We start from the raw sequence: 13,211 nt of genomic DNA, 5'->3' as shown, positions 1-13,211 counted from the left end.
AGGAAATTCTATGTGGGAGTCAGAAGGTGATGTCTCTGCTTTTTGTGGATGATGTTGTCCTTTTGGCACCGTCACATGGTTGCCTCCAACACGGACTGGAACGATGTGCAGCAGAGTGTGAAGCGGTTGGGATGAGGATCAGCACCTCCAAATCTGACTCCATGGTTCTCTCACTGAAAAGGATGGCATGCCCCCTCCAGGTAAGGGGAGGCAATTTTCCCCAGGTGGAGGAATTTAAGTATCTTGGTCATGTTCACGAGTGAGGGGAGAAGGGAGCGTGAGATCAGCTGCAGACGGGAGCAGTGGCAGCAGTAATACGGTCGCTGTACCAGACTATAGTGGTGAAGGGAGAGCTGAGCCATAAGGTAAAGCTCTCTGCTTACTGGTCGATTTATGTCCCTACCCTCGCCTATGGTCATGAACTCTGGGTAATGACCGAAAGAATAAGATTGTGGGTGTAAGCGACTGAAATGAGTTTTCTCCACATGGTGTTGGGACTCACTCTGCATGACAGGGTGAGGAGTTCAGACATCCGGGAGGAACTCAGAGTAGACCCTCTACTCCTCCACATTGAGAGGAGCCAGTTGAGGTGGTTCAGGCATGTGATAAGGATGCCCCCTGAGTGCCTCCCTTTGAAGGTATACCAGGCATGGCCAACTGGGACGAGGCCTGAGGTCAGCCCAGGACCTGCTGGAGTGATCATATCTCACAGTTGGCCTAGGAATGGCTGGGCATCCTCTGGGCTGAGCTGGAGGAGGTTGTGGGAGACAGGGGCGGCTGGGCCTCTCTGCTCTCTCTGTTGCCACCGCGACCCTAGAAGGACAAGCAGGAAAGAAAATGGATGGATGGATGGAGGAGGCAAATCCGAGACTTAGTCTCCTAAGTGAGCACAGTGGGGATATAAGGAGGTACGAGTGAGGGTAGATACTGAGCTCCTTTTTGTGTACAGCAGTGCTGGTTTTCATGTACATTCCTCAATCACCTCAGATTTCAGATAAAAAAGATTAAGAAAAATAAAAAACGGAATAATTAAAGAAATCATTACATATTAATTTAAGTTCTGCTTTTCTCCAAAGTGAATTAGTGTTAAACTACCAGTTATGCTTTAAGTGTTTGTACATCTGGGTAATTTTTACTGGAGTAGTTTGGGGCAAGTACCTTACACAAAGGTACTACACCAGTTGGTGGAATTCAAACCTGTGAGCTTTACATCCAAAGTCAGCAGCTCTATCCTCTAAACTACCAGCTGTCATGAAAAACTTATGTAAATATAAACATCATTTGAAAATTCTGAACTGGTGGGCAGTGATACCTAGGCATGGGAAGGGGAGTACCTCCATGAACTGCTGCCCACTCTTCCCATCCCAGCTTTAACACATTAATGATGACCAGCTGCTGAAAAGTGAGGTCAAATCAGTATGGGCTTACAAGCAGCTGGTCTGAGAAATGGAGTTTATATTTGCTTTATGTGATGCTTTAAAGGAGCTGTGTTCCCATTTTGTTTGGCTGAGGTGTTTTAATAAAGCCTGTTTTTGTTCTTGAGACCTGCTGTCCTCATATCTGTGTCTTTCCCATGTGGTCACCTCCGATCCACATCAAGTAATTGAATATAGAACAAATTTTAGTTCTATTTGGAACTCCTTAGTGCAGACAGGGACCTTGTCTAGTCTTATGAATTCACTACACTGGTTAATTGTAACAATTCAAACTGAAGTATTTGTACACATTTTATTTGCAGAAAGAGTAAAATTTTGCTGAGTTGTACTGCTGAGAAGAATAAGGTTATTCTGCATGGTTAACCTGTGTGACTTCAAAACATATCTGAAATGTGCATTTAGAGAAAAGAACAGACAAAACAAAAATCTGTCAATAACAGTCCTTACTAACAGTCAGAATCCTTCCTCCTTATGATGTTAATTGACAATTTCCTGTTTAACACATATAGACAATTACTTCAAGATTTTTAAAATGATCTTTTAGATGGCTGTGTGAAATAATTACTTTTGCAGTCAATTTAGATTTGAAAAATCCAATTTTTAAACTAAAGTCCATATCCTCTGTTTTCAGAAATTAGTGTTTCTAATTAAAGCATTTAATCATCTTGCCTGTCTATTTCCATATGATTGAATATGGAAATTAGAGATTATCATATGGGGCATGCAGATGCTCCTGCAGGAAAGAATGTTTAACGTGGTTCTCATAGAGCTAATTATAAACTGCAATTTATGGTCTTATTCTTTTTTTTTATTAATGTCAATATAACTGCAGTAAATCTAGATAGGGAAATTTTTACAGAACTGTATGTCATATGCACTGCAAGAAATTATATTTGAATGCAAATGCTGTAGAGGACAGCTTTAGTATATTTATTGCTTGGTTTTAAAAGTTAAGATGAAAGCTACAAATGATGACACAGGAGATGTCACATTATGGAAGTAAGACCATAAAGTTTCAGTAGAGTCTTGCCTTTCTCCATTGTAGGCACTGAGCAGTGCTGCAGTGTTGAAAGTGTACAATACTGTTTGTTTAGAAATTGGTAATAGACTTTTTATGTTATTCGTCAGGCTAGCAGACCGTTATGGTTTGAGGTTAGAGGGGCCCAAGTATTTGCCAGGTTTCACATTCACGGGGTTCTTCCGCCCTAAACCCTTGCGAATGTGAAGGGGTGACTGTATTTTCATATATCCTGTCTGCAAAATTCAGTGTAGACTTCTTTGAATTTGCCTAGTCCATTCATTCTTGTTCCTGTTTCCACCCAATGGCAAAGAAAGCTGGGTAAACTGTGCAAAGCTGTCCATTTATCATTTTCCATGGAAAGGTGTTTTTCATGTGTTGTGACTGTGATATGCATGAAGACTGTTTGTTCCAGCAGATGTTTGGGGCTGCTGTATGCCACAGGTCATTCCTGGATTTCAGCGCCTGCAGCGGGTAGCATGGCAGTTAAGAACATGCACTTGTAACATGAGTTACATACCTTTTCAAATCTAGGTTAGCCTTGGGTCTTACGTAGCTGTTTCCTGGAGAAATAAATAACCTATGAGTATTTGAGGCATTTTAATTCTCCTACATTGCAGGAGCTATGCCTGTTCCAGACCAGGCCTCTGACTCAGAGAAGACTGCCATGCTGAGCCCAGTTCTGAATGCCTCCAATGGAGATGGGTCTGAAACTGAGACCACCTCTGCCATCTTGGCCTCCGTCAAGGAACAGGTATGTCCGTGCTATGCCTTGCTGGTTCTCCTTGCAATTATTTGGTGTTTCCAAACACTAAAACTAATTTTAACTAATTTTACTTCTTAAAATTCATATCACTTATTGGCCATACAACATTTCTGTGGACATTTGTACTTTTAATGCTGGTTTTACAGGAGCTAAAGGAGATTACTAGTCCAAAAATGAGAGATGACACTGTTTTGAGCTGCTTTATGGAGTACATATTTTTCTTTTATACTGTTTTCAACATGAAGTCCTTTTAAACCTTTAAACATTCAAGTAAATATATAATCTAAAACAATGGAAACAAGGTAAAAAGCGTAAACATGATAAAGAACCATGATGGAAATATGATTTTTATCTTTATATATACATATGCACAGTATATATATACACACACACTGTAATGATGACGTATTATGGTGGAGACTAACGGGTTGCCCCCCCCCCCGCGCAGGCTGATATACTTGGCCGTGTACACATTTTGTGCCTCGCATGTTTTGGAGTTTACTTTAAGGTTGTTTATTTTATCGTAAAGACAGCTGTGTGAAATATGTCATCCATAGTTGCCTACAAGATATTAAAAAGAAGAGCTTCCTTTTTTTCAGTGTCCGTCTGGGTTTATATAATTATACGCCTTTCTGGAATCCACGTGAGGATCTGGGATAACTAATTAGCCAGATCGTTACAAATGGCGCCCGAACTGTGAATGAAAACCCTCAGAAGGAAAGGTTTGGACACTGGACAGTGAGTATATTTGGAGTATCTCTTTGGTGGATGACGAAGGAAGCAGGCGAACTATTTTTGGAATTCGACTTTTTATTTTCTTGCCTCGCGCACGTTGGCTAGTGGATTTACGATATTTCATTCACTCGTGCACGGTGTGGCAACCTAAAACTCCATTTGGGCAGACCGTGGGACATTTTTCCTTGTCTTTTTCCCATTTGCTACGGAGTTCTACGCGCCGTGAAAGAGAGGAGAGGGAAATTTAAGAAAAAAAAAAAGGGGGGGGGGGGGTTAAAGGTTAATAATTGTATGTGAGTGTGTAATATGTTAATAGTTAATAGCAAAATAATGAAAACTGACTAGTACTGAATTTAAGGGTAATACATTTAAGGATATTTGATAATAATATTATTTTCTTATGTATTGTAATACAGTGTCTTCCTAATGCAAATGTGCTACTTTAACCTGCTTTAGGATAATTTTCTTTCCAGTTATTCGTGGTCACATTTCTGTTTTGATTCTCTCAGTCCATTTACAATGGCTAGACATATTGTTGCATTTGTGGATGACGATGGTGAAGGTGATGGTGTTCCACGTGGGCTGTTGGGTGATGATTCAGTCACAATTCAGCGTCTTGCTGCTCAGGTAAAAAAGTTACAGCAACAAGGAGATACGCTGACATCTGCATTTAGTATGTCTATTGACTTACAACACAGCTTACTACAGCAGTTTGAGAGCCAGACCTCTTCACACTCACAGAGACCAGACACACATACCCATCCTATGTTTACCTCCACCCCTGCTACACGCACACTCACAAAGCGCAACAGTCGAAATGCCGAGGCTTCTCAACATTCACATGGACAGAATGCTGGTGCCCATCCTGGGCACACTACTCTCACTGCGGCACACACTCTCTCCGAATGCACAGCCCAGTCATGTTCACACCCCCCGCCGATTAGTTCTGCTCACCTTTCTGGCCTTGTGCCACCCAAGTTTGATGGGGGTGATTCTATTGACCCAGAGGATTGGCTTCAATCTGTTTCGTTGTACGAAACAGCGGTTGGCTTATCTGATACTCGGTTTTTTCTAGAGTTGACGGGGCTGTTTGAGAGGGAGCCTTGGAAGTGGTACTCTGCCATGCAGCCCCACCTACTGTCATGGGAACATTTCTCAGATCTCTTTCGTCAAGCATTCTTACCAACAGACAATGAAGAGAAGATTTGGAGAGGAATTTTAGACAGTGTTCAGGCTTCTGAGGAATCACTTCCCACTTTTGTCGCTCACCTGGTGACTGAGTTCAAACGACTGAGGCAACCGCCGTTTGAGCAAGAACAGATCAAGGTGATTTGCCGGCATGTCTCAGACCAGTATGGACTGGCCCTCCATGCGGCCGCACCCACAACTTTAACTGAGCTGCTCCTAACTGCCCATGAGCTACACGCTGCCTTGGGGCCTATCTCCCCTAACAGGACTGCCACTTCTGCTCAGCTGACCCGGCAACCAAACTTGCACTGCTACAAATGTTTTACCCCCAGGGTCACCACACGTAACTGTGGGACCTGTAAGAAAACTAGGCAGGGTGGAAATACAGAACCTAGTGGGGGGGCAGCTGCGAGTCCTCAGCCAGATCAAGAGAACCCAAGCACTCCACAAGACACTAGGGGTGACTCGGGTGCTCGACCACGTAGGTTTCAGAGGCCCCGGGGTGGAAACCAGAACCCGGAACCGGGGCCCAGCGTACAGAGGACAGAGGGTTCTCACTCCGTTAATTTGGTACAGGACAACCCAAGGAAGTCTAAGAACTCCCCTTTGTCGTCAATGGTAATGGTTAACCAGGTTTTTCTGAAGGCGACATTGGATACGGGCGCGTCCATTTCAGCAGTCCATCCATCCACTCTCCTTAAATGTGGAATAAATGAGGATATTGTTCTCCCTTGGACTTTCTCCCCACTTGAGTTGGCTGACTCAAAACAGTACACTCCTTCGGGTGTTGTGTGGCTGCCCTTGAGCTTGTTGGGTCACTTGTTCACACATCGCTTTGCTGTAATTCCAGACCTGTCTTGCCCCATTCTTTTGGGTACAGATTTCATGATCCAGGCAGATGTTCATATTCATCCGGCCACAGGTAACGTTAGATTGGGAGACAATGCAAACTACGCACCAGACCTAGGCCTGTTGGAGGGGGAGTTTGGGGACTTGGAAGGTCATGTAGCTTGCCTGACATTTAAGGATACCAAAGTTGATTTTATCCCAGTGTTGGATCAGGCAGCTTTACTTCCAGCAGACAAGGAAAGGCTGGCAAGCCTGTTGTGAGACTTTGAATATCTTTTCAGTGGAAAGCTGGGGAAGACCTCATTAGTTACACATATAATCGACACAGGAACTGCGAAACCGGTGTGCCTTCCTCCCTATCGTGCCTCACCCGCTAAAAGAAAGATTATCGAAGAGCAGATTTCTAAAATGTTGGAGGATGATATTATTGAGCCGGCTTCAGGGCCCTGGGCGTCCCCAATCATGATAGTGGAAAAGCCTGGCACAGAGCCGTGATTTTGTGTGGATTTTAGGAAAGTGAACAAATGTACAGTGAGGGACTCCTATCCGCTGCCGAGAGTAGATGACTCTTTGGATTTTTTGGCACGGGGTAAATTCATTTCAACTCTAGACCTTGCACGAGGTTATTGGCATCTCTCGTTGGCTGCAGATTCGAGACCAATGACAGCTTTTATCTCTCACAAAGGGCTCTATCAATTTAAAGTAATGCCTTTTGTATTGTCAAATGCACCTGCGGCATTTCAAAGGCTAATGAACACTGTCTTGGCAGGGCTCACACACACCTGTTGTATGGTGTACCTAGATGATATAGTTGTTGCTTCACCAACCTTTGACCAACACCTGACAGACCTCGCTAGTGTATTGGGGCGGTTAGCGGAGGCTGGCCTTTAGTTGAAGCTGGCTAAATGTCATTTTTGTATGCCAAACCTTCATTACTTGGGTTACCTGGTAACCCCAGGAGGCATTGGTCCTGATAAGAGTAACGTTGCTGCAATCAAGCAGTTTCCCACACCGAAGACGGTTAAAAACGTGCGACAGTTTCTTGGAATGACAAGTTACTATCATAGGTTCATTTCAGGGTATGCTCGTATCGCTGAGCCCATGTTCGCTCTTTTGAGGGAGGATGCCCATTTCACGTGGTCTACTGAGTGCCAGCAGTCTTTTGATCACCTGAAGCAGCAGTTGACTAGGGCACCAGTACTTGTTTTACCTAATTTTGGAAAGCCTTTTACAGTTCATACGGATGCTTGCGATGTTGGCCTCGGGGCCGTATTGACCCAGACTGGGGAAGATGGCTTGGAAAGGGCTGTCGCATTTGCGAGCCGCACACTTCACAAGTCAGAGCGCCTATTTTCCACTTCTGAGAAAGAGTGCCTCGGGGTGATTTGGGCTCTCGAACACTTTCGTCCATATATTGAGGGCTCCTATGTAACAGTTGTTACGGATCACAACAGCTTGAGGTGGCTGATGTCAAGGCCCTCTCCCTCAGGGCGATTAGCTAGATGGTGCCTGTGACTACAGGACTTTGAAGTGGTCCACAGACCAGGCTCTGTGAATTTGGTTCCAGATGCCCTTTCGCGGAATCCTGCCTGTGATCCTACCGAGCCCGTAGACCTGTTGCCATCATACGCCACTATTGGCTCTTTGAACCTCAGACGTCAACCACTGTTAATATTGGAGGACAAGCAACAGCTTAAGTCGCTCCAGCAGGGCGACCAGGTAATCGCATCACTGTTCACGGAACTGGAGAGCGGATCCTGTGTGGACTCAACAGATTTTTGCATTCAGGACGGTTTGGTTTACTTCATGGACAAGAGGGCTTCCTGCCGGCTTCATCCTCTTAAGGCCCTGCGTTTCTATGTGCCGGGACTCCTGCGAGGTACTTTACTGAGATACTTTCATGACCACCCGATGGGGGGCCACCTGGGAATTACCAAAACCCTTGGGCGCTTACAGAGACGAGTCTACTGGCCAGGTATGAGGGGTGATGTAAAGAGGTATGTCCAGTCCTGTGTGACCTGCCAGTTGTCCAAGCCAGCCAATCAGAAGCCTGGAGGCTATCTGAAACCAGTAGTCGCTACATATCCATGGGAGTTTGCTGGTGTTGATTTCATGGGTCCCCTCCCCAGATCCGGTCGTGGGAATGAATACATTTTAGTTTTCATTGACTATTTCACGAAGTGGGTGAAAATCTGTCCAGTTCGAGAGGCTACGGCGGCGACTGCGGCCCGCAAGTTTGTCTCTGAGGTGTTTGCGAGACATGGCGCTCCTGCACACCTGGTCTCTGACAGGGGTGTTCAGTTTGTGAGTGACTTCTTTGAGGAGGTTGTTGCTGCCATGGGCTCAGACCACAGGCTGACTACAGCCTACCACCCCCAGTCCAACCAGACGGAACGAGTGAACCGTACTATTAAGACTGCAATCCGTGCTTATGTGAGGCGAAAACACAGAGACTGGGACCTCCACTTGCCGCTGATCTCCTTTGCATTGAGAACAGCCCCACACCAGAGTACGGGAGATACCCCAGCCTTTCTTTTGTATGGCAGAGACCTCAATACACCCCTTGATTTGTGGTTGTCACCAAGCCCTCAATACATGGCTGATTCTGTAGCGGACTACAAGGTGGAGCTCACTTCAGCCCTGAGGGAGACGTATGATCATGTGAGGGAGTCCCTAGCGGAGAGCCAGTCCACACAGAAAAAACATTATGATAAGAATCGGCGGGCCATCTCGTTCCAGATCGGTGACTTGGTTAAACTGAAAGCCCACCCTCGGTCAGATGCCTCGGCGGGTTTCTCGGCCAAGCTTGCCCCAGTCTATAAAGGCCCATACAGGATTACCAAAGTTTTGTCTGAGCTGAATTACAAGCTGTCCAGGGTGGCAGATGCAGCTGATGGTGGTGTTCACCATTTTTGTAACTTACTTCCATTTTTTACTTGGGACGACAAGGAGGACCTGGAGTGTTCACCCCAACAGTTGGCTGAGACCAATTTGCAGGAGCAAGCGGTCTGTGTCCCTAATGAGCAGGACGTATATGGCTTTGATATCCTGTTTACGGAGCCGGACGTCCATGACCAGTTGGCGGCTGCTCCGACTATGGGGACACAGACTCCCTCAGTCAATAGTCCTGTGGTCACACCCCCTGTAAACTTTTCCTTACCCCACATTGATGCTCACCTCCAGCACCCACAACTTGTGCACATACACACACATCCGTATTCTCTTCGCAGTGGATGTGCTGGTAATTCCTGCCTCACATACACACAGCCCTTTCATACGGGAACACGCTCATTCTCGCAACACCCTACTCATCCCACACAACCTGCCCACACGGCACACCCATACTTCCTCCGTCCTAGGCGCACACCAAGGGTTACCAGTGGATGGGATGTTAACAGGTGAACAAACCCTTATTTTGCTTTACAATTTGAGTATTGATATGTTTTATGATGTTCTGTTTGTTATTTTGGGGTCTTATTGTATTTTGTTTGCGAAAGAAAATGTTTTTCTTCGGCTGGTCTGGAGACTAGCAGGTATGGAAATGTTTGAAAGGGTTATGGCTGTAATGTGCACCACTTGTTCTTGAGATACTGTTCAGATTTGTGTGTTTTAAGCCTTTATTGTAATATCTTCTGTTCCAGTTTCTGTTTTAACAGTGTGAAGTTTGTGGGAAGAAAAAAAAAAAAAAAAACCAAAAGGATGCTCTTCTGGCTGTGTAATGTTGGGCTATGGTATTATGCTGGGCAACTGTCTTTACTTTCTTTTATGTGCCACTGCTTGTCGCTGTTATGCAGTGATGTGCTACAGTGAAGGGGCAAATGTTTTCTTTCCATTGTGGTCTGAGGACAGCCCTTGTTCTAAGTGGGGGGGATATGTAATGATGACGTATTATGGTGGAGACTAAGGGGTTGCCCCCCACCCCTCTCGGCTCTCTCTCCCGCGCGCAGGCTGATATACTTGGCCGTGTACACATTTTGTGCCTCGCACGTTTTGGAGTTTACTTTAAGGTTGTTTATTTTATCGTAAAGATAGCTGTGTGAAATATGTCATCCATAGTTGCCTACAAGATATTAAAAAGAAGAGCTTCCTTTTTTCCGTGTCCGTCTGGGTTTATATAATTATACGCCTTTCTGGAATCCACGTGAGGATCTGGGATAACTAATTAGCCAGATCGTTACAACACACACACACAGGTGATATGTGTGTATGTATTGCATTCATACTAGAATATTGCTGCCTTTTCCTGGCGTCTTTGCGCGTTTTGCTTCTATTTGGCTAATGATGATGTGTATTGTTATCCTTTTGTTTTTATATATCTTTTACAATGAAAGTCGAAAAATCTCAAATAGGATTTTAAAAAGTTTAAAAAGGTGGAATTTGGCATTAAAACACCCGTCTATTCTAACAGAAGAATATTTACATTAGAACTGCCAAAATATAGACACTAACTCGTTTCAAGTTTTTAGTCACATCTTTGGCTGTTGGTGTGGTTACTCTCTAAGTTTCTGAATTTTCCTTGCATTATTAATTCATGTAACTGTAGATATTGCAGAATAGTACATTTTCCACTGCTATATTCCACTGCTGTTTTCATGGATAACTACTGGACAAAAACTTATTTGACTTTTACTATAATTGTGGTTGTTTATGGATATTGTAGTTGTCTGTTTATGAGTATTAAGAAAACTGGAATTGAATTGATCATTAAATAGTATCAAAAGTTAACTATGATTGTCATGTTTCTAACCATTCACTGAAAGCTGTCTTTTTGCATCAAGTGCACTTTAATAAGAGATGCACATATGTGGACGATAAGTGGAACAGGCGTACAAGGTCAGAGCAGGTACACAGAGGCGTGACAGAAACAGGGCTGAAACACAGGATGAGGACAGGGGCACCAAGGACTAGTGCAGACAGGACGGAACAAAAATGCACGGAGAACGAGACTTCAAGAAAACAGGTACATAAACAAGGGTATTTTGCTGAACGCAGGCAAGGCAATCTGATGTGCTGTTTAATATTGCGCAATCTGTTAGTACTCATTCACTCCTTTTATAGGGACGGTCAGTAATTTCGGATCAGGTGCGCTGATGGGGCTGGGTGGAGCTAGAGAGGTGTCCCTCAATCATTCAAATTGTTCTTCTGGGTCATGAAAGTATCTCATTGTAACAGTGAAATAGCTCACGGTCACCGTAGTAGCTTTCTTTGAATAAATGTATCAGGTAAACAAAGTAAAACAATAAAATCCCCTTTTAACATAAGGAGTCGTTTATTTGGCTGGACCACAGAGATTTTCGTAAGTACTCCTTCCTTAATACATGTGCTGTAATAGAATCATTCAGTTTTGCAACTCTTTAAATTAAATTTATTTCCACTGTGGGAAAACTATGGTATTAATGGAAGACAAAGTTATCTCAGTCAGATGTATCAATGTCCTCACCCCCATGTTAGTGAAGCTATGCCTGGGACTGAGACTCATCCAGGGACATTATTCCATCCTCTGTTTGAAGAGTACAGAGTAAATGGGGAGGCATATGAGACCCCACAGAAGAGTAGGTCTTAGTCACGATGGCATTGTAAACTTTAAAGCAGCTGTTGAATCTGCTCCTGGAGGAAGTCATAAGTCCATAGTGGAAAGGTTGTTTTTAAAGGCGTTAGCAAGCAAATCTTAGACTTATCCTCATAGCCCGGAGATCCTTTCTTCTATTACGATTAACAATTCTGTTACGTTATCCATACAGTTACAAGTTATCCGATGAGTTTCATCTCAGTGATGTTGAACTGTTTTTTATATGTGGAAAAAATCTGAATTAGTGATTCTGAGGATATCACTAGCATCTAGCATACGTATTTAAGTCTGCAGCACTCAACTCATGGAGGTAATAGTAAATAATAGCAGATTCAACATCTCAGTGCCAGTTTTTTCTTTAACACTTTTACACTTGCTTCACAATCATATTCTGTTTTTGCAAAAACTTTTGAATATCGTCTTAGTCTTGTACTATGTTATTTTCAGATTAGAAGTGAATTTGCTTTTTCTGTGGCCTAAAGACAGTTATTGTTTTGTGAAGTTGTTTTCATCTCCTTTATTAAACACTAATGTGGTTGAATGAAAAATAAGGGAATAGAATGAATTTGTTTTGTACTTCATGGAAATTCTTTTTCCCTCAGACCCTTTTCATGATAGACTAAGCTACAGTTTTCATTACTGCACTCTTGAGGAATAATTTGGATTTCAAGAAAGAATATTGTAACGACTTGTGTTACTAAAGACTGTCCCATTCAAGCAGGAAAAGATGTTTATTTTAAATAGTTGAAATTGTGGGAATTGTGGGGAAAAATATAAAATGGTTGTTCAACCAGCATGAGAGCTGACAGGGATTATAAAGGGGTGAATGCCTGTTGGGGAGTGAGGGAAAGCTAAAAAGGGTGGCTTGAGGTGTAGATCTTTGAAGAAACGGGGTCCATGGGCCAAAAATGTCTCTTCATTCATTGTTGTATTAATACATGTCGATACCACTCTCTCTGCCAGTGTTCCAGTAAACATTTATCATGAATGATGTTCTTGCATCCCTCTTTGTCCCATCCAAACACAAAGCCCCACACACTGTAATGTGTATGGAAATATGCACACACACTTTCAGAACCGCTTGTCCCATATGGGGCCGCGGGGAACCGGAGCCTATCCGGTAACACAGGGCGTAAGGCCGGAGGGGGAGGGGACACACCGAGGACGGGACGCCAGTCCATCCCAAGACACCCCAAGCGGGACTCGAACCACAGACCCACCAGAGAGCAGGACTGTGGTCCAACCCACTGCGCCACTGCACCCTCCTGGAAATATGCAATTAATCAGAATTAATTTTAATAGTCCTTCAAGGTTCATTATTGTACATATCTAGGAAGTACTGTATTTTAAGCCAGTACTGTTCGTCAAATGTTTGTTTTGCAACATTTGGTAATTCAATAATAAAAGTCCTCCAGTGTGTGAAATTTGGCTTTAATTTCCATTAGGTGTGTGAAGTTGCCCTAAAACAAACATAAGGAACCTGCAAAGGTGGAGGAACCTGCAAAGGTGGGTGAAAGTGCAGTGCTTTCAACATTCAAACAATGTTAATTTAACGTTCAATGTCTGCGAGACCAAAACCAGCAGTATTTGCAAAATCATCAGCTCAAAATGAGCACAATGTTCTCTCAACATTAGCATAAAAGTAGTAGT

At 43.6% G+C, this 13,211-nt stretch overlaps 1 protein-coding gene across 1 annotated transcript in view; it reads left to right on the top strand.

Annotated features, from left to right (window-relative positions):
* The window catches only part of LOC108933734 (catenin delta-2-like), a 340,497-nt gene that overhangs the window by 37,617 nt on the left and 289,669 nt on the right, over positions 1-13,211 (top strand). The window contains exon 2 of the mRNA XM_029259061.1: positions 3,075-3,208. Coding sequence (XP_029114894.1) covers positions 3,080-3,208 — 129 coding nt within the window. The 5' untranslated portion in view covers positions 3,075-3,079. The remainder of the gene's footprint in view (positions 1-3,074; positions 3,209-13,211) is intronic.

This window comes from Scleropages formosus, chromosome 16 (genome assembly GCF_900964775.1).
Source record: "Scleropages formosus chromosome 16, fSclFor1.1, whole genome shotgun sequence".
NCBI classification, from domain to species: Eukaryota; Metazoa; Chordata; class Actinopteri; order Osteoglossiformes; family Osteoglossidae; genus Scleropages; species Scleropages formosus.
Note: the sequence above shows the minus strand (reverse complement) of the source record. Positions and strands in the feature narration are given on the sequence as shown.